General features: G+C 38.5%; 1 protein-coding gene across 1 annotated transcript in view; it reads right to left on the bottom strand.

Moving 5' to 3' along the window:
• The window catches only part of ARHGAP24 (Rho GTPase activating protein 24), a 526,629-nt gene that overhangs the window by 290,619 nt on the left and 212,825 nt on the right, over positions 1-23,185 (bottom strand). Inside the window, exon 3 of the mRNA XM_062198532.1 lies at positions 2,550-2,637. Coding sequence (XP_062054516.1) covers positions 2,550-2,637 — 88 coding nt within the window. The remainder of the gene's footprint in view (positions 1-2,549; positions 2,638-23,185) is intronic.

The following is a 23,185-nucleotide window of genomic DNA, read 5'->3' as shown; positions in this document are numbered from 1 at the left end:
AACCTGTATAGAAATATAATATACAAAAATGTAAATTGATAATATACAAAGACCTGATCCTTCAATCCTGTTACAAATTTTGATCTTTTTTTATTTGCTCACATTTCCCCCCTTCATATCGTAGGACATTTCAGACTAAATAAGAAACAAAACAAATATTCCTACCTGGACATATAGATATATGATTAAATTAAAAAACATGGTGAGTGTATGAATGAACTTTATACTTATGCAAAGTGCAAAGAGCTTCCATTTGTCAGTTTGGAAATCAGTATCGTAGAAGGTATTAAATAATCTAATCCTCTCCTACTCACTGATATACCTGTAGTAGTCAGACTTCAGTTGCTTACCATAAAGACAGAAGCATGGTGAATCTAGAAGCATCATGTTAGGATAGACTTTCAGAAGTGGCAATTGAGAGAATTCCATGGGGAAAGCCCAGCTAGAATGAGTATATTATGAGCTGCCACCAGGTAGGCCTGCAGAGCCTACCTGTACAAGACATTGACCATTTCTGCCTCTTAGAAGTTCTGACCAATGAAACCACTCTGGTATAACATCCCAGATTTCCATGTTAGACCATCGCACAATTGGAGAAATTGGAAAAATGTTATCTTGCCATTCCCATTTGCAAAGATAAACCAAGTATCATGAAATCCCTAAATAATCATGATTTTGTGATACAGATCCCCACATTCTTAAACAAGCATAGGAGCTTTTGCCTGGAAATGCCATCCTGAAGTCATAGTCAAGCCAATAAAACCTTAGTGACCTAGATTAATGACATAGACTCTGGATTCTCAATGGAGCCATGTGTTTTGAGCTCTCTTCAAAGAAGCCTATGGCACAATTCTCTTCACACTCCATATGATGACTCAGATTATAAAACCCAACTTAGAAGCTACTACACATTGTATTAATAATTCAGGAAGCATCTTTTCAAATAAGATGTAGCCATACTATATTTACTTTCATAAGCATAGCAACAAGTGTGAATTTCCTCAAAATTCTTGCTTGAAAAAAAAAAAAACCTTCAGATTCCATTTATCACAGTCAGCTTTGTTTATCAAAAGCCATTATTATATATGTACACCTGTGAAATACATCCCATAGCTTGATAATGTTAGGGGGGAAGTTTTATCTATGACTTCCTGGGCTTGAAGACACAGTCTTGAGAATACTCATCTATATTACATCAGAATTTGTTCACCAAAAGTTGAAACCCCTATGCTGCTAGCAGACTGAATGGGAACGTGGACCTCTAGCTTTACAGGAGATAAAAAGTCAAAGGCATGGGTTTAACATCACGATGGTTTAAAAGCCATCAGGCACTAATGCTTGAGAATAAATAGGGAAAGAAATTTCCTCTATTGATACTTCAAAGACTTTGCAACATCTGGAATCTGGTTCCATATGGGTATTCTACTAAGAAGTAAGAATAAAAGGATTTTAATAGGGCAAACAAGATTCAGGTTTCTTACAATATGTTCTCCCTAGGGGGAAACAAATAACACAACGCATCTGACTAACCTTTCTGCACTTCAGCTGCATTAATTAACATTTAGTCATGGATTCCATCATGAGCCGGATGAACTCAGTGCTACAGCTGCTTTCACTGAGGGGAACAAATGTGCTTTCACGTTTTATATTCCCAGCACTTATAAACCTGGAGAAATATGTTTTATTGACTACTCTGGTGTCAGCATTATTGATACAGATCACTTATTTTTCACCCAAATCAATTCACAATCACCCTATTCTGTGGTTAAATCAATATCACTATCACATTAAAGTGACTCGGCCAGAACCAATACTAGGAAAACCACATTCTTAACTCCCGTTTTGTTATATCAGTGGATAGGAAAAGGCTGCAGAACTGATCAAAGAATGGATAACGGCCTTGGAGAGACTGTTGCTGGGTTAGTCAAAGACTTAAGTGAAGGTCAGGTACACTAAAAGTTATGGGTGCAGACGCCTGCGGAAAACAGAACACATGCTGTAGAAATTTAACTGTAAGATCTGATGATTTGGCAGAGATAGAATCAACTCTACAAACCAAACATGTGGAAGTGTTTGGGAACAATACAAAATTCTAATACTTGGGCAGTCATTGAAAGACATTTTGGTTTTATTTTTATAGCAAAAGTTCAATTAAATTCAGTTTTATGAGAAAATATGTCAATGAATGAGCAGAGAAAAGTATTGCACCTTTAACATCCCGTCTAATTTATATCACAGAATCACTGTAACATCAAAATTTATTCCAATAGTCCCTTTAAGTACTGCGTCATGATTTTAGGTCAACTAGAGAGTCACGTGAACAGATGGCAATCAGTCATGTAGCCATAAGGTTGTGTGTATGTGCACTCATTTGTACCAGTATAGAAGATTAAGTGATTCCCTGTGCAAGTACTCACTCAATCTGATACTTACATCCTCAAATTAACATTCTCAGTCATGACTCAAGAAGAATAAAACCTATCTGACTTGTCTTCACCTCTACCAATGTGGAATGGATATAATTTAATCAAAGCAGAAAAACATCTTACCTGGAACTACTTCAAAAAGGAATTTTCCTGGGTGGTCTTCATTGCAGGGATGTTCAAGGACTTTATTTCCTGGCAGAAAAATAGTACCCTGTGAACAGTATGCATAAGATATCAACATGTTAGCAAACAACTTAGTTCATCATCATCATCATTATCAGTGAATATTCTAGGAGTGTTATACCCCAGTATACAGTAATACGCATCTTACTCCTTTATTACTATCTCTAAGATGAAAAATTAGCTGTTGTGGCCCAGTAGGTTAAGTTGCTGCTTGGATGCCAGCATCCCATATCAGAGCGCTGGTTCAAGTTCCAGCTGCTCCATTTTCCATCTGGGGGAAGCAGTGGAAGATAGCCCAAGTACTTGGGGCTACTGCCACTCACATAGGAGACCCAGATGGAGTTCCTGTATCCTGCCTTTGGCCTGGCCCAACCCTGGCCACTGAGTCTATTTGAGGAGCGAATTAGCAGATGGAAGTCTTTTTCCTCCTCCTCTTCTCTTTCTCTCCCTCTCTCTCTCTCTCTCTGTGTGTGTGTGTGTATGTGTCTTCCTCTCTGTGATTCTGCCTTTCAAATAAATAAATTAAATCTTAAAAAAGTCATGTATCGGGGGTGGGCATTGCTGCAGTGGTTAAGATGCTGCTTGGGGCACCCACATGACTTTCCGAAGTGCCCGGGTGGCAGTCCCAGGTCCGTTTCCAATTCCAGATTCCTGGAAGCAGCAGGTGATGGCTCAAGTACTTGGATCCCAGCCACCCATATGGGATACTTGGATTGAATTCCTATCTTCAGCCTGTCCAACCCTGTCTGTTATGGGTATTTGGTGAGTAAAGAGGCAGAAAGAAAATCTCTCTTTCTGTGCCTTTCAAATAAAAATAAATAAATAAATATGAATATGAAATCATGGACCAGAGTTAAATTAATCCAAATACTAGTCGAACATCTAATATGTATCACACATTATGCTAACTACTGGATTCATATTTATTTATATATTTATTTTTTGACAGGCAGAGTGGACAGTGGGAGAGAGAGACAGAGAGAAAGGTCTTTCTTTTCCGTTGGTTCACCCCCCAGTGGCTGCTGCAGCCAGCGTACCGTGCTGATCCGAAACCAGGAGCCAGATGCTTCTCCTGGTCTCCCATGTGGGTGCAGGGCCCAAGAACTTGGGCCATCCTCCACTGCCTTCCTGGGCCACAGCAGAGGGCTGGCCTGGAAGAGGGGCAACCGGGACAGAACCGGCACCCCAACCGGGACTAGAACCCCATGTGCCGGCGCCGCATGCGGATGATTAGCCTATTGAGCCACAGCACTGGCCAACTACTGGATTCATTTTAAGAATCAATTTATTAAATGCATTCTAGGGGCCAGCACTGTGGTTTTATGGGTAAAGCTACCACCTGTGCTGCTGGCATCCCATATAGGTGCTGGTTCAAGTCCTGGCTGCTCCACTTCCAATTCTGCTCTCTGCTATGGCCTGGGAAAGCAGTGGGAGATGGCCGGAGTCCTTGGGCCCCTGCACCCATGTGGGAGACCCAGAAGAAGCTCCAGGCTCCTGGCTTTGGATTGGACTAGCTCCAGCCGTTGCAGGCATTTGGGGAGTGAACCAGTGGATGCAAGACCTCTCTCTCTCTCTCTCTCTCTCTCTCTCTCTCTCTCCTTCCTCCCTCCCTCCCTCTGCCTCTCTGTAACTCTACATTTTAAATAAATAAATAAATATTTTAAAAAATAAATACATTTTATAAGCCAGGAATTTTATTTAGCATTCTGTCATATTATTTATTTATTTGAATAATTATATGAGGTTTTTAGAGCTGTGTAAACCAAAGCAGAACATTTAGCCAAATATGTGATAAGCCTTATCTTGTGCTATCATTTGAATATGCACAAAAGCACATGATAGAAACATTATCTGCAATGCAACAGTGTTGAGATGTGGCAGGTGTTTAAGCCATGAGGGCTCTATCTCCTGAATAGATTAGTGCCTGTCTTGGAATGGCTTGAGTCTGCCAGTACCTTCTCTTACTCTTTTGCCTTGTCTTTGATCTCCCACCAGGGGATAAGACAGCCAAAAGGTTCTTTCCAGATACCAGCCCAACAACATTGTACTTCCCAGCCTGTGGTACTATGAACCAGTACATTTTTGTTCATTACAAAATTCATTACTCCATCAGAAATATTCCATCATAGTAGCAAAAATGGATTAAAGCATTTTGATCAAATTATCTCTTTTCTGTTGGTTTTCTTTCCCTTTAGGGGGCCATTTCCACCACTAGTGAGACATACTTAGAAGTTCATCCTATTAAAAAAATGTACTGGGGGGCCGATGCCGTGGCTCACTTGGTTAATCCTCTGCCTGCGGCACCGGCATCCCATATGGGCACTGGGTTCTAGTTCCAGTTGCTCCTCTTCCACTCCAGCTCTCTGCTGTGGCCAGGGAAGGCAGTGGAAGACAGCCCAAGTGCTTGGGCCCTGCACCCACATGGGAGACCAGAAAGGGGCACCTGGCTCCTGGCTTCGGATCTGCACAGTGCTGGCTGTAGCGGCCATTTGGGGAGTGAACCAATGGAAGGAAGACCTTTCTCTCTGTCTCTGTCTCTCACTGTCTATAACTCTACCTGTCAAATAAATAAATAAAAAAAATTTTTTTAAATGTACTTGGACTCCATCTCCCCTCCCCTATTTTTTCCCTAGCAAAGAGTAATCTATACTGATCTACTCCTATGTGTACCCACTGCAAGTTTTTCTGTACACCCATAATTCCACTTCCTTGCCTCTCACTAGTTGCATGCTTGAAAATTTCATTCATCAGCGAACAAAACTCCCCAGACACATCAAGCTATTGACTTTGCGCAACAGTCTTCTTTATTTGCTTTTTTGACTTTCTCCAGGTTTTTCCCTAGTTTCTCTGTTGGAAGAGGCTCTCTTGCTGATTCCAGTTTGCCTTAAAATATTAGTTTTTCAGACTTATCCAATGATTCTTTCTCTTCTGGCTCTGTAGTTACTCAAAGCTATCTCCTCCAGGCCTATGATCTCAATACCCATCTATAAGTCAATGACTATCAGATTAATGTTTCTAACTCAAGACTCTCTGAACTTCTCACCTTTACATTAAGAGCTTATTTGACATTTCCAGTTGGCTATCTCAAAGGTATTTTCAACTCAACATAGTCAAATTGCAATTCATCTGGTCTTCATTATGTCTGCCCTACCTAAGTGAATGGCACCATCTTCCATTTGGTTGCAAAAACCAGATGTAGGAATCATTCTCTCTACTACCATTGCTTTCTTGGTTCCTTGATTATGATCTGACTGGCAAATTTCAAATACCCTCTCAAGGGATCCTTCCCAATACTTTCACAGATTTGAAATGATTGGTTTTAATGCATTGAGAGCAATATTTAGAAATAGAAATATGATCTCCCAATGTTCCTGCTTAAAAGTCTTTAATGGCTTTGCATTTGTTTTTGCATAAATGTCTGGGAGCTCTGGCTATCCTCACATCTCTAAGCTGGTTTTTCTACTTATGACTTGACTGCAAAGGAACAAAGGACAGACGAGGTCTTCCAACACTCCATGGAAAATGCCTGGTATGAGAAAACTATGCATGTATTTAAAAATTTTTTTAAACTAAAATGAGCTTATCTTTTAATTTCATTTTCCATAAACTTTTAGAATTATGCTCATCTGTGTTTTGCTTTCTAATTTATCACCAATGTCTACAATTTAATACAGTTAATGATAAGGAAGTATATCACTATGGGAATGAGTACAGTCAGTGAAATAAAGCCAGTATTAAAAACCAAGGATGCTAAGCACAAAACCCACACTCTTGTCCACTATATTATATTGTCCATTTTCCCAGTTTGATGCAGTATTTAATGCAAGCAGTATTTTACTTAACTTTCATCCTACCTTGTTTGGCACACATAATTACAGTCATCAACTATCTCCCCCTTCCTGGGATTAGAGTGATAAAACATAGTACTCCCGGGGCCTGTACTATGGCACAGCAGGTTAATACCCTGGCCTGAGGTGCCGGCATCCCACATGGGCACCAATTCTAGTCCCGGCTGCTCCTCTTCTGATCCAGCTCTCTGCTATGGCCTGGGAAAGTGGTAGAAGGTGGCCCGAGTCCTTGGGCCCCTGCACCCATGTGGGAGACCCAGAGGAAGCTCCTGGCTCCTGGCTCCTGGCTTTGGATCGATGCAGCTCTGCTGCTGTGGCCATTTGGGGAGTGAACCAATGGATGGAAGACCTCTCTCTCTCTGGAACTCTGTCTTTCAAATAAATAAAATAAATCTTTAAAAAAAATAGTGTTCCCTAACTAAAACTAAGGAATTACAGGCTAGATATATCCCTCTTCCTTTGTTTTTTCTTCTAGGAAATAACTTTTCCTACTTCTCATCGTGTCTACTTTTCTTTTGACCTATGATCCCAATTTAAATAATGTTTTAAAAATTACTCAATACTTTGAAAGTATTCATCATAACTAAGGCTCTTCTTTTATTACTATGTATGTTCAGTTTCTATGGTTTCTATGAAAGAAGTCAATATCAATTATTTCAATTTTGCATTTATTTTACTTTTTAAAATGATTTTGTAATTTATGATTTAGTTTAGTTTTAGAACACACCACTTAACTTTGCAGATAGATATGGTATTCATTTATGCATATATACACATTTGTATATATGTATGTATCTGTCACTTAATTCTAAGCCATCAGGTTTTACTTAAGATCTTAACATAAGTCAGATTTAAACTACTCCCCTGAACAAATAACAATTCTATTAAATCCCAAACTAGCTCACTTTTCAATTAAAATGTTTTAAGTAATGCAGTCCACTATTGTCTTGTGTTTATGTACCTATGATAGTTACTTATGGCTGAAATTCTTATTTTGAAGTTTGGCATTTAACAATTTTTATATGAAACAACTTCAAAAAGTTCACAGAACATGAAAATAAAAGTTAATTTTGGTGTACATAATTTTGAAATCCATGCAATTTTTTTTTCACAGAGCACTTTTCCATAAGCTTTTTTTGAAGATAACTCATATTTTGAGTTTTCAAATGGTGATATAAAAATAACAGTTTGTGCATAAGTTCAGGGACAATCAGGGATCATAGAAAGAGGAAGAGGAACTCTGTTAACTACACCCTGCACACCAGGCTTGTCTTGAAAACTCTTCCCATAGCCAACAACTGAAGATTGTTATTGTCACAAAGGTGCTACCCAGAACTGGTGCTGGCCAAAAATATCCAACATGGATTATGATTAATCCCTGCAATGATCTATAGCCTATTATAATGTCATTATAATAAAATTACCATGGCTGACACTCCACCTCCCATCATGCACTTGACACTATGACACTTCTAAAACTTCTTAAAAAGGCCAGAAAATGGGCAGTCACCAAATTTCTCTAGGCCTCCAGATCACATAAAGGATTGATCCTGAAGCATGTGTTGCAGCTCTCTCTAGAGCATGTCTTTACTCCCTCTTGAATGTATATTTCTGCTCTGCTTATAAATCTTACTCATCTACTAAACTTTATTTACTTCTCATCCTTTAATTCTTTTGTACATCAGAAACAAGAAGCTAGATTTCTCAGCACCTTAACAAATAGACAATATTTAGGAAAGAATACACTGTGATTGATGAACATCTACTGTGGTTAATTCAACAAATCATTCAGTAAGTAAAGTCATTTAATTGAAACAACTGATCATCACCTTGTAGAGAAACCATGTAGTTGAAGTCCATCACTAACAGAAGTGTCTTAGTTGTGATAGTAATTTTGAAAGTATTGAGCATTGTTTATAATAGCAGAACTGCAGGTATAAAAAACAAAAAAAATCTCTCATTTACTTACCATCAATAACCAATGTTAGCATAATATATGTCTTTCTGTATTTTATGTATGTTTGTATATATATGTATAAACATATATAGTAAATTAAAAAAAAATAGTCATCAATAAAAAACACTGCTTCAAAACTAAATGTCATGTGGTGTCATGCAAATGTAATAATCAACATTATTTTATGTTGAGTTGTATATTATTTTTTAAAAAGATTTACTTATTTACTTGAGAGGTAGAGTTACAGAGAGAGGAGAAGGGAGAGAGAGATAGAGGTCTTCCATCCACTGGTTCACTCTTCAAGTGGCTGCAAGGGCCAGAGCTGGGCCAATTTGAAGCCAGGAGCCAGAATCTTCTTCTAGGTCTTCCACATGGGTGCAGGGGCACAAAGACTTGGGCCATCTTCTTTCCCAGGCCATCAGCAGGGAGTTGGATTTGAAGTGGAGCAGCCAATTGAACCAGTGCCCTTATGAGATGCCTGTGGCACAGGTGTTTGCTTAACCTAGTATGCCACAGTGCCTGCCCCCCGTACAGTGCTTTGTTGGATATATATTCTTTTGTATCTTTTATTGTTCTAAAGTATTATTATAAAGAACATTTAAATAAGTATCTGTGAAACTAAATCACTGAGATTTTTCTTTACTTAGACTGTTAGGACAAATTCCTAAAAGAGAGATTAGTAGTAAAAAGTATGCATGATTTGTCTGTATGGGTTTGGTTAATTCTCCAGAGTTGCCTTAAATTAGCTAAACAATCAAGCAACTAATAAACAAATATAATTCAAGTACCCAATATAAATTAAAAGTAATTTATTAAAATACTTGTATATGTCAAATATTTATTCCTATGATTATCTCAGGTGAAGTGAGATATGCAAAAGAAAAAAACAAAAACAAATGGCTTATTCTTAACCCAAAAAGAACACAATAAAAAACTATAGAACAAAATGAGTGCCAAATTATGTAGAAAAACAAGCTAACAAAACAAAGCTTAAGAAGAACATGTCATTGGGGCTGTCTAGCTAGTTCAGAAAGGTAATATTAAGTAAATGGTCTTTAAAGGAATATAGATTTTTAAGATTTAGTGAGCCGGGGTAATCTTTCAAAGTGGAATAGCATCAACAAAGCAGAAATTAGAGCCATATGTGCAGAACACATTAGATTATGCAAAAGACCCACGTAGAGCAATAATTAGGAGGTAAAGATTGTTGATTACATATGTTGAGAGTGTGTTGTAGAAAGTTAGCCATAAGCAACAGATGTTGCAACTGATATCTACAGCAACCGAGAACTAGTGTAAATTCTTAAGCAAAGTAGATGGAGAATCAAGAAAATTGCCAATGCTCAGCAAAGTGAAGAAGCGGCCAACAGAATGGGAGAAAATATTTGCAAACTATGCAACTGATAAAGGATTAATATCCAGAATATATAAAGAGTTCAAGAAATTCAACAACAACAAAACTAACAATCCAGTTAAGAAATAGGCAAAGGACTTGAACAGGCATTTTTTAACAAAGGAAATTCAAATGGCCAACAGACACATGAAAAAATGCTCAGGATCACAAGCCATCAGAGAAATGCAAATGAGCTTTCATCTTACTCCAATTAGATTTCAACTTACCCCAGTTAGAATGACTATCGTACAGAAATCAATAAACAATAAATGTTAGCAAGGATGTGGAGAAAAATTTACACTAGTCCACTGTTGATGTGACTATAAACTAGGACAACCATTGTGGAAGACAGTATGGAGATACTACAGAAAGCAGAAAATAGGTCTACCATGTGACCCAGTGATCTTACTTCTGGGAATTTATCCAAAGGAAATGAAATCTGCATGTGAAAGAGTTATCTGTTCTCCACCTTGTGCATTGCAGCTCAATTCACAATAGCTAAAACAACCCAGATGGATCCAACCCAGATGTCTAACAATGATGACTGTGTGTATACATATATATACACATATATTCCATTATATATATTTCTATATGACATTATATCTAATCTATATCTATCTATATCTATATCTATATATAATGGAACACTACTCAGCCATAAAAAGGAATGAAATCCTGTCTTTTGCAACAAAGTGGATACAACTGGAAATCATTATACTTAGTAAAATAAGCCATCCCCCAAAAGAAAAATACCATATGTTTTCTCTGACCTATAGCAACAAATAGAGTACCTAAAAGGTAATCTACAGAAGTGAAACTGACACTATGAGATTGGATGACTTTGAACAGCTCTTGTCTTACTGTTGAGGAACAGTTATTTTCTGCCTACTATTTGTTGAACTCTTTACTTGATGTAAGATTAATCTTATGAATTAAAATAAACTGAAAGTAGATTGTTGCAAAAATTAAAAGAATAAGAAAGGAAGGAGGAGAGAAGGTGGCAGTGTGGGTGGGAGGGAGGTAGGGTAGGAAGTGTCACTTTGGCCCTCAATCTGCACATATGACATATATGAAATGTGCTCATCTTAAAAACTAAATAAGTTAGTTAAGAAAAGAATTGAGATAATTGTGTCACTAATTGGGAGGTATTTTCAATATACATGCTAACAAAAACAGTATTTGAAAAATATAAAGCACTACTATAAATCCATACCAGACTTAAAAGATTGTTATCATAAAGCAATTGACTTGGCATAAGATGATAGCGTCAAGACCTGAGCAAATGTGTTAGCAGCAGAAATGGTTAACATTGATATATATGGTGAGTAAATGGCATGTATTTCATATATACAGAGTTAGGAGCATAGTGATTCTTCCCGCCCTTCCCTCCATCCTCTCTCCTCCTTCCTTCCTTATTCTTTTAATTTTTACAATGATGTGTTTTCATCTTATTTTATAATTCCAAGCTTAACCCTCCACCAAGTAAAGAATTCACTAAATAGTAAGAAGAGAAAAAGACTTTAAAGACACATTCAAAGAAACTGGTCTTAGTTTAATCAAGGGACAAAGCAGGACATGTTAAATATGACTTCAATTTTTCTCTTCTGCTTATTTGGAAGAAAGATGATGGCTCTTGTTATAAATGGGGAATTAGGAAGACTCAAGCTCCAAAAGTTCAATGTACTTGAGCCAAAGCTATGTGATTTTTAAATTTCCTGATAGCTGCTCTGCTAGATGTTCTCTATTTGTCCATCCAGATCTTTTTTCTACCTGGACCCTCTAACTGAGCTCCAGGAGATTAATCTCTTTTTTAAAGATTTATTTTATTTGTTTCAAAGGCAGATAGACAGAATCTTCTATCCAGTGGTTCACTCTCCTAATGGCTGCAACTGCTGGTGCTGGGCCAGGCCAAAGCCAGAGTCAGGAACTCCAATCAGGTACCACGCATGGGTGGCAGGGGTGCAACACTTAGGCCATCTTCCACTGCTTTCCTAGGCACTTTAGCAGGGAACTGGACCTAAAGCAGGGAAGCTAGGACTCAAACCTTTACTGATATGAGATATCGGCATCACAGCGGGTGGCTTAACCTGCTGTACCACAATCAGCCTCCAGGAGATTAAACCTGGCTGCCTGGACTTCTGTTGGGTTTTGAGAAGCCACATCAACAGCCCAAAACCCATAAGAGAGACAGATCAAGATATTAATTCACCTATCTTCCTCCATATTAAGCAGCATGGGAACACATTTTTTTTAAGTTTTATTTAATGAATGCATTTTTTCATAGATACAAATTTAGGAAAATAGTGGTTCTTTCCCCCATACCCACCCTCCTCCCCAACTCCCATCCCACCACCCTCTCCCTCTCCCATCTCCTTCTGCATTATGGGTCATTTTTAGTTTGATTTTATATACAGAGAACCAACTCCAGGTTAAGCATAGATTTTAACAGTTTGCACTCATGCACACACACAACATATACAGTGCAGTTTGGAAACAAAATTTGCAGTCAATTCTCATAGTACAACTCATTAGGGACAGAGGTCCTATATGGGGAGTAAGTGCACAGTGACTTTTGTTGTGGAACACATCTTAGTCTACATCTCCTCAAGTTGGAAGTTTTCCAGGTTCCAGTAAAGCTAAGGGTTTTAATCTTTCCTCCTTATTTTTGGCCCCAGGATGTTTTCATCACCCATTGGTTTTCATGAACCCTTCTAACACTTTGCAAACTGTTTCTCATCACACATTCTTCAATGACTTGCTTTGGATGAAGCTATCAATTTCTTGCTTGACTCCTGAATGGTAAAATAGCCAATGTGATGGTCTCTGAGTTCTCTAACTATGGGCATATTACCTCATGATGTTCAATATGCCTCACAGCAAATTTTGGATGATCAGAGAGAAGAAGGCAAGTATAAGAAGACAGTGTAATTTTCTGATAGTTTAGCACGTATAGCAATAATCACATGACAATAATTAATCAGAATACTCAGACTAGAATTATACTTATTTTTATCCCGATAGAGAATATCCTCTTCTATAAAGAAGCTTTAAAACTTCAAAATGGAGGAGTATGATAAATAAAATATTTTGTAGTTTGACAGCTAAGAGTTGGCAAAAGTGGCATAATTCCGAACCATACTAGTAGTGTGCTTTCAGCTGCAATTGCTATTAAAAAGAAAGCTCATCTCAAGTTAATATCAGATCACTGAGCCAAAACCACAGGAGTCTGGGAGAAGCCTGGATGCCATTGCAAATAGGCATGAGATCTTACTCTCTGGAATTTGGGTTGGAAAAATGCGTGCATGTGCAGTAAATAAATGCATGCTTTGTTAGTTTCAGAAACACAATGGTGAGGTTTTCTTCCCCCAGCATGAACAACAGCTAAGAGCATCACAAGGAATGAGGCAAAGTCTGGCTCAAAAATACATGGAAATTTTTAATGAGACTATCCAGAGGATAGAAAATGAGAACAAGGTGCAACCATTATTACTCAATGTTTTTATTCAAGAAACTTATCAGTTCATTTCTTCTTTGTTGCAAATAACTTCATCAACCCATTCAGCAAATACTTATTAAATAACACCTGGTGTGTGCCAGGCCCTGTCCAGGGGGCAGAGAAAATAATGATGAGAAAGCCCCCAAAGACTAAGAATGTTTCTCTGGATCTCTCAGGTAAGAGTAGAGTATTGAGAAAAATATTCCTGTTAAGGCTTTATTATGAAAAGGAAACAGGATATTGTATGCTTTTGAAGGATATAAAGCTGCGTCCCCAAGAATCGGATCCTGGAACAATCTGACCTTAACAGTGAAGTTGCAGTTCTGGAGCCAGAATGCCCAGGTCCAGATTCCTGCTCTGCCACCTGTTAGCCACGCCACTTCTGGAAGCACACTCCTCCCTATTCCTCAGGTTCCTCATCCTTTACAGAGACTGAGAATGGAGTCTACTCCACTCACCACTGTGAACTAATAGATGTGAAGTCTGGAGAAAAAGGCCTAGTCCTTAGTATGTATTACCTGCTTTTAATGTTGGAAAATCTTATATTCCAGAAGCCTCAAGGAAATTGTGCCCCCTCCTTTTTTTTTGCTAATCTTCAAATGATCAAATGATTGCAGTAAAGAGTCAACATCTGCCTGCTGGTGTTATTATCTACTAAAACAAACAGAATGATAAAGTAGCACATTTGAAGTCACTTTTTACTACGAGGTTTGAAAGGACAAACAAACTAAAGTTAACCTCTAATTTGCAATCATAATAGTAAATAGCAGAACATTCGATGTTCATAATGGTGATGGCTAACATTTCTTGATTATTATTTTGCTAAACACTTGCATGTTTATATTGTTAATTCACCCCATGACTGTGACATGGGTAGTATATGGATAAGTAAAATAAGTCTCAGATTCCAGCATAGTAGATTCTTAAGGCATATTTATTTAAATAAAATGAAGACATGAATACAAGCTGCTTTTTAAAAGGTTTTTCCTTTATTTTATTAACCCAATATATATTCTTTTTTTCTAATCAATAGCTGGAATTAAAGGAGTTGGAAGTTTTAGAAACAGTTATCAAGTTTAATTTTAGGTTCTGAAGTCAGTTAAACAGCAGGGAGAGGAAAGAGAAAGGGAGACTTGCAAATCTGGTACCATTTTGGAATCTACCTAATTTTGATGTGCCAACTCTTTGGGGAACCCTAACTAAGCATTGTTATAAATTGTCTTATGGAAAAAAGATAGCATAATATTAATAAAGATACACATCTTGTGGGATATACTATTTTCCCTCAGCTAATGAACAACAGAAAAGCAAGTAATACATGTAATATTTTCAAAGCATTATTTAAATTAACAATGGCAAACATAACAGCATGAAGCTATTTGATAATTACCACAAAACAGAAAAAATACTTGATACACATATCTCCTCTTACCCTTTTATATTTTAAATTGCAGATCTAACACTTGAGAAGCCTTGTCATCCTAGGTTTATTTAAATTTTAAAGCAAGATTTGCATAATATCATCACAGATATTCAGATCCTACTGTGGCTAACAATAAAGCTTTTTGTGATAGAGAAAAAATATGGGAAGCATTTTGATATAATTCTTGCAAAGATCTTTATTCCATTCTTTTCAGACACAAGGACCCTTCACCCCATGTGAACTCTCCCTGTGAACAAAACAAAAGAGCATGGTTTCTCTCTCTGATGAAGACCCTCTGCATGAATGCTCTTGCTGGGAGCCCAGTCAGCACCATGCTAGCTACACTGGGGGCACTTCTATTTGTCAACATTGTTTTGATTCATTGTTGCATGGAGAAATTCTTTGACTGCTATTGGGGGAGAAGGAGCACAATGGAGGTAAGGGGAAAGGAAGGCACTATGGTTCTAAAACCAAAAGATTGGAATAGCTTTCTCAAAATTTGGAGAGACCTAGAAGTTACCTTTCTTAATACTGTCTAACATATGAGTCCCTCTGCACAACCAGGCATTCAGCATTTGTCTCTGCATCTCATTAGTATTCTTAAGGTGCCCTATGTCATTTTTTAAATGATTTATAATTAGGAGGCAAAAATATGTAAATGTTGACACAAAATCTATCCCTTAACAATTTCCATTCCAAGTTCTTCCACTTGGAATAAAATCCCTTTTCCACACTGAACTGCTAACAGCTAACATCTACCAAGACTTACTGTGTCCATGTTACAAAAGAGACGCTGAAGCATCCATGAACCAAGTAGCACCGCTCTGGCAAAGTGCACAGATGCAGTTTGACCTTGAGAGTCCAAGTCCAACTTCTTAACCAGATAACAGAAAGCCACAAAGTGAGGTATTGGTACCTTCACTTATTATTTCATCACACATATCTTTAGTATGTGTTATATATTGAGGATGCCAAAATGCTCAGGGAAATAAACAGAAATATTTACATAGGTTAACTCTGGATAGTTACATTACATGTGATTTTTATTTTTCATAGTTTTCCCATTTAAATGTCATTTGGTGGAGCCGGCGTTTTGGTGCAGTGGGTTAAAGCCACCATCTGCAGTACTGGCTCCCACATGGGTGCTGGTTGGAGTCCTGGCTGCTCTGTTTCCGACTGATCTCCCTGCTAATACCCTGGGGAAGCAGTGGAGAATGACCCAAATCCTTGGGCCCATGCACCCAGATGAGAGACCCAGAAGAAGCTCCTGGCTCCTGGCTTTGGATTTTACTAGCTCTGGCCATTGCAGCCATTTGGAGAATGAGCTGGCAGATGGAGGACCTCTCTGTTTGTTCCCCCTATCTGTGTAACTATAACTTTCAAATAAACAAATAAATCTTTAAAAAATAAAACAGTAATGATCATGCTTAGCTGTGTTTTAAAATTGAAAAAAAAAACAACAGATAAATATCCAAGTGCTTCAAAAGCAAAGAAAAATGACAGGTGAAGACAGGATTGGATAGTGGCATATGGGAATCTTAAGCTTAGGTTTTTGCCTTGTAGTAGGAGCTGTGATAAAGACAGTCCCAGAAAATGTCTAAAGGTATTATACTTTGAGAAATAACGGCCACCCAAAGACATCAGGCCCTAATTGCTGAAATCTGTGAGTGTTACTCTATCAAGAAAAAGGTTTTCCTACCCACTGTGATTAAACTAAGGAACCGAGAAAGAGGGGTTATTCTGAATTATCAGGGTGTGCCTGATGTCTGACCACTAGTGTTCTTACAAGAGAGAAACAGGGAGATCTGACTCTCAGGGGCGAGAGCAAGGTGAACCTAGAGGCAGAGGTGGAGTGACACAGCTGCTCTGCTGACAATCCCGGGGAACTGGAAGAAGTCTTCTTGGAGACTTTGATTTCTGACTTCTTCATTCTGATTGTGTGGGAATACATTTCTTTTGTTGGAAGTCACCACGTCTGTGGTCATTTCTTACAACAGCCAAGGGGAATGAACGCATAAAATGACCAGAAGCAAACCCTCCAGGAAGCCTTGAAAGAGCTGAGCTTCTCAATCCTCAAGTGCTGGAAGATGGGTCAGAACTTTCAATGAACCAACTGTGAGTATTTTTGTGTGTGTGGAGGAGGGGATCTGCATTGTGCAGTCATAGTTGGAAAAAAAAAAAAAAAAAAAAGCAAGCCTTTTCATCCAATCTTCCCTCTCAACAAGAGACTGTTAAATCCATGTGCCTCCTGTCCCAGAGTCTGTGGCAAGGTAAAAGCCATTATTTGGAGAAGACTGAGTGGAAAGGTGAACCCTTGTCAAGTAATTACCAAGATCTTGCATTTAGTGCCCCACAATTCCTGCCATTTTACAACTTTTATTATTTCTCAACTACAGAGTGAAATGTCAGCTGCTCAGGGATGATAAATGCCAGAGGCTTGAAACAAAGTTTAGGGCAGTAGGAGAATAATCTTTAAAAGGGTGTGGAGTTTGCTTCTCATTATGAAACAAATGTGAAGAGCAAACCCAGCCACAGAGTGACACTGTTTATTATAGGAAAGTCTAAGCCCCTAAGCAGGAGTCCAATACGGTATCATTAGTGGGCCAGAATCAATGGAAACTAGCCCCATTTAAGCCATTTATTTTAACTAATGAATAAACTCTGTTTTAAAAAAAATTAATTGGAAAGGACCTAGAATTAACTTTGGAAGAAAATGTGGAATAGCTAAGTCTAGGGGTCAAAAATAACCTGAGATGCTGAAGACAATGATATTGTAAATTTTTTAACAAGCAAGCAAATATCATTTTACGGTTAAATAGTTTTTCACAAATTTGCATCTTCAAATTGCAAACTTCAACTTGGAGAAAGAGTCTCCAGAACAAAGAAAGCAGTTGGGGACCGAATCACACAGCTTTTTAGATGCTCTGAACTTGATTAAAAAAAAATCAATGAAAACCTTAAACACAGTTTTCCTTCTGAAACTACGTGGACACTTAATTTATTTACAGATTGAATTAAAAGTGAAAATAATATGTGGGGGGAAAATTAATTGAGCAGCATCGTGCTTTTGGTTACACCACTGATTTTTAATATTTTGTAATTTTTCTCTCAAGAATTACTATATAAGAAGAATATTACCTTTTGAAATGCAATATGTAAACCCTTTGTGTAAAGAGTTGTTTTGAGTTAATTTCAGTCACAACGTTAACAACACAGCTAGTGGGCTGTATGTTATTCTAGATCTAGGAAAGTATGAGATCGGGGATTGAAAACCTGCAGGGTATAACAGTGGAAGCACAATTTAAAAGCAATTCTGTTTCACATCCAAGTTTCTTTGGGAAAAGACATTGTGTATGTGTGCACAAAGGGTGGGAGTGTGGGTGGGAGGGAGTGTGCAGTGGGTAGTATCACTATGCTCCAAAGAATACATTTCACTGGATATGAATATATATGTATGTGAATATATATGTATGTGAATATATATGTATGTGAATATATGCATGAAATTTGTTCACCTTATATAAATAAAACAATTGAAAAAGAAATCTTTTTACGTTTAATTTATTTTGGTCACCTTGGCAAGCAGCTACTCTTTTTGCTTAGCAAAATAATGTCAGGGAAAATATCACTGGCTAATTCTGAAGTCAGTCTAATATTTTGAGCCTGGGAAGTTCTGCTGAACAGTGTTGTACAGTTTGTTTGTTTCTGGCTCTTGCCCCAAGCTTCTCAAGTGCATTGATTTCTTTCTCTGCTTTAAAAACATTGTACTGGTTGCTATGATTAAGAAGGAAGGTGATGCAAATCCAAATACACATTTCTACCTGGCCCCTGTCAGATCAACCGGAGACAATTAATGTGGTAATCTAATTAAAGCCAAATTTAATTCAGTAGTTAAAATTAATATGACCCTCTTACCACCTCTCAAGTACACTGAGTAGAAATTCATTTTGTTGCTATTCTTCAAAAATTATTTAAGTGTGAAGGAGGGAGGGAGGGAGGGAGGGAGGAATGGAAGGGGTGGGGAGATATCGGAGAGATCTGCACTCCACTGGTTTAATTTCCTAAGTGCCCATAATAGCTGGGGCTGGGCCAGGCTAAAGTTCAAAGCCAGGAACTCAATCTAGGTCTCCCACAGTGGTGGTAGAGACCTGAATACTTGAGCCATCACTTGCTGCCTCCCATGATGTATATTAGGAGGAAACTGAAATTCAGGAGTGGAGCCAGGATGCGAACTCAGGCATTACGATATGGAATGCGGGCATCCTCACTGGTGTCCTAACTCCTAAGCCAAATGCCTACCTCTTTTAATTATAGGAGTTTTTATATCTGTTTTAATATGCATTGATTTCCTACATTAAGAGGGCACTGTGGCCGGCGCCGTGGCTCACTTGGCTAATCCTCCTCCTGCGGCGCTGGCACTCTGGGTTCTAGTCCTGGTTGGGGCACTGAGTACTAGTCCCGGTTGCTCCTCTTCTAGTCCAGCTCTCTGCTGTGGCCTGGGAGTGCAGTGGAGGATGGCCCAAGTGCTTGGGTCCCTGCACCCGCATGGGAGAACGGGAGGAAGTACCCAGCTCCTGGCTTTGGATCAGCACAGTGCGCCAGCCATAGCAGCCTTTAGGGGAGTGAACCAGCTGAAGGAAGACCTTTCTCTCTGTCTCTCTCTCTCTCACTGTCTATAACTCTCTCTGTCTCTCTCTCTCACTGTTAACTCTGCCTGGCAAAAAATAAAAAAATAAAATAAAATAAAATAAAATAAAGAAGGCACTGTAACAAAACAGATGCACCAGAGGCCAGGTTACACTCGTAACACGGCAGGAATTTTTATGGCATTTTTTCTTTCTCCAGGTCAGGCAAGGTTTTGGATGCTGAAGATGCAGCAGAATAAGAAGTAGACAAGGTGTCATGGGGCTTACATTTTAATGAAGGAAGAAACACATATCAAACAAATAAAAAAATAAGTAAAGGAAGGGGCTGGCACTGTAGCATAGTGTGTAAAACTGCCGCCTGCAGTGCCTGCATCCCATATGGACGCCGGTTGGAGACCTGGCTGCTCCACTTCCGATCCAGCTCTCTGCTATGGCCTGGGATAGCAGTAGAAGATGGCCCAAGTCCTTGGGTCCCTGCAGCCACATGGGAGACCCAGAAGAAGTTCCTGGCTCCTGGCTTCGGATTGGCCCAGCTCTGCCCGTTGCCGCCACTTGAGGAGTGAACCAGAAGATGGAAGACCTTTCTTTCTCTCTCTCTGCCTCTGCTTTTCTCTAACTCTGCCTTTCAAATAAATAAATAAATCTTAAAAAATAAAGGAATACTTAGATTAAATAAAATACTATGCAGTTCATATAAAAAGAGTCGCATGTTTGAAAGTACCCGATTTATTTAGAGGGACTAGGCAGGAAAGGCTCTCTGAGTAGGTGACATTTTAGCTGAGATATCCCTTCACATAAAGACAAAAAGGAGAAATGTGGTGTTTGTATAAGATAAGGATAAGATACGGATAAGTGTTTGGATTTTATTCTAAGTGAAATGAGAAGCCATTGAAGAATGGGAACACAGTATCATATCATTTCTATTTAAAAAATTCTAGATACTAAAAAGAAACTGGATTGTAGAGAAGCAAGAATGCAAACAGAAGCTCAGAATACTTCAAGACAGAAACTTGTAGCCACTGAGATGTGAAAGAGCAGAATTTGGAACATTTTTTGGAAGTAAACAGGAAATGGTAAGGTGTTTGTGAGGCTCAAGGAAAGACAGGAAGCCAGGATAATACCTAACATTGTGTGTGTGCACTGCCCTCCCATACTATAGATAGGGAAGATAAAGGAGAGGGAGAAACTGGATTCAAGGGGAAATGAAGAGTCTGGTATGGGCCAAATTCACTTTGAAAAATGTCCATTGGACATACAGGGCAATACGTAGAAGTGGAATATATGAGAATCAAGCTCAGAGGCAGATTCAGACTGGGAATAAAGTTTTGAGTGCTGTCAGCCTAGGAACAATATTTACCGCCATGGAATGACTTGAGGTCATCTAGGGAGATTGTGTAGACTGGCTGAGGTGGAAGACAGGAAGATCTCCATGGCAAGCCTACATCTGGAGAACGTACAGTGACGAGGAATCCAGTGTCAGGGATGAGGGAGGCTCAGGGAAGGAGGAGGGCCAGGAGTAGTATCCCAAAAGCCATGATGAGAAAGGTTTGCAAGAAATGCTCATCTGTGTCAAAAGCTGCCGGACAAATGAGAGCACAGCCAGGGACATGACAAATGGCTTTGGCCAAAAGGAAGCCATTGGTGAACTTGGCTCAACTTAGCCTCAGTGGAATGGTAGAGAAGCAAGCCCAACTGCAGAAGACCACAGGAAGACTCAGCTGAGATGGGACAGTGAGACAGCTATTAGTTAACACTTCCAAAAGTTTTCATGAGAAAAGGATCAGATAAAAGTGCTGGTAGCGAAGGAAGGATACAGGGACCAGGGTGTTGGTTGATTTATTTTGTTTTTGGAGAGGATCTAATATATTTATTTGCTGCTGGAAATGATTCAGTAGAAAAAAAGGAATAATAATCCCAGAATCTTTCAATGAGAAGTATGCTATACCAACGGATCATTCTAAGCCAGGTTTGTTAGCAAATAGCTTTTCAGTTTGTCTACCCTATACCAGCACTACACGGTATTGTTATTATTACATCTTCATGTTTGGTGAAGGAGGTTTTCTCATTTTGTTCTTCATCAGAAATTTTCTATCTACTCTTATTCCTTTCTACTTCCACATAAAGTCAGAACCTTGTCAATCCTTCCCTTCAAAAATCCTTTTGAGTTACAAAATGGCACTGAACTGAATCCATAGATCAATGTGCCTCTGATAATATTAAAAATCCTAAAATATTAATAGAATTTTTACAGGGTTAATGCTTCCAATCTCTAAACATACTATCTCTCTCCATTAATTTAGGGTTTTAAAAATGTCTTTTGGAGGCCAGTGCTGTGGTGCAGCATGTTAAGCCTCTGGAACACCAGCATCACCTTTGGGCACATTTGGCATCTAGTCCTGGCTGCTCCTCTTCTGACCCAGTTCTCTGCTATGGCCTGGGAAAGCAGTGGAAGATTGCCCAGGTGCTTGGGCCCTGGTACCCACATGGGAGACCCACAAGAGACTCCTGGATGCTGGCATTGGATCGCCCCAGCTCTGGCCATTGCCGCCATTTGGGGAGTGAACCAGCGGATGGAAGATCTGTCTCTTCCTCTGTCTTTCTTTAACTCTGCCTCTCAAATAAATAAATAAATAAAATGTCTTTCAACAGATAATTAACATATATATAAATATAAACTAATTGTATATGTCAAATATGTATTTATATATTTTTATTCGCTATGTTTTGATACATTGTGCTTTAAAATGGCATTTAAAATATAGTTTCAGACTATTTACTGCTAATAAGCAGAAATGTATTTTGATGTTGTAGACAACATTTCTAAATTCTTATTTATAAAATACTCTCTAGATGACATAAATATTGCAATTGTGTATATTCCTCTCCAATTCTTATCTTCTTTCCTTTATTTCTCTATTGTGGGCTGACAGGGACCTATTAGAAAAGTGATACACTGAAATGATGAGAGCTAATATTCTTAATTTGGTATTAAAGGGAACACCTTAAGTGTGTCAATAATAACACAATTGTTATGATGGTCAGAGGTTTTTATAAGATGAGCCTTATCATCTTCAGAGGATTCCTTCTATTTAAAGTTTACCAGGGGCCGGCGCTGTGGCGTAGTTGGTAAAGCCGCCACCTGCAGAGCTGGTATCTGGACCCAAGTCCTTGGACCCCTGCACCCACGTGGGAGACCCAGAGGAAACTCTTGGCTCCTGGTCTCAGATTGGCGCAACTTCAGCCATTGCAACCAATTGCAGAGTGAACCATCAGATGGAAGACCTCTCTCTCTCTCTCTGCCTCTCCTCTCTCTGTGTAACTCTGACTTTCAAATAAATAAATAAATCTTAAATAAATAAAGTTTACCAGGGATTCTCTTGCCTTGATTTTAATGTGAATGAACAATATTTTTATTAAAAATCATTTTACCTACAGAGATTATCATATTATTTTCTCTTACAATGGTATCATATTAATAAAATTAGTTCTAAAATCTAAAGTGAAACAGAGCAGATACTGTATTGATACAACTATTTAATTTCCTTCCTGAGAAGATTTCAGTTCCCAGATACTTTTGTATCTAGGTGAGATACGTGACTGAGTTATGACCAACACTATTTGGACCTAAGTTTTGTGCTAATGAACTTGGCCATAAGGTATCATCTTCTGTCTCTTCTCATATATTTGATTGATAAAAGTGTCCTTAAATTCAAAAGCAGCAAATTGATACATACTTGGTTCCACAAATAACTGTGTAAGTGTAACATATAGATGTACAATATATATGCATAAGTATGTGTTTGTGTATTT

The sequence above is a fragment of the Lepus europaeus genome, chromosome 8 (assembly GCF_033115175.1).
Source record: "Lepus europaeus isolate LE1 chromosome 8, mLepTim1.pri, whole genome shotgun sequence".
Taxonomy (NCBI): domain Eukaryota; kingdom Metazoa; phylum Chordata; class Mammalia; order Lagomorpha; family Leporidae; genus Lepus; species Lepus europaeus.
This window is presented reverse-complemented; position numbering and strand designations above follow the sequence as displayed.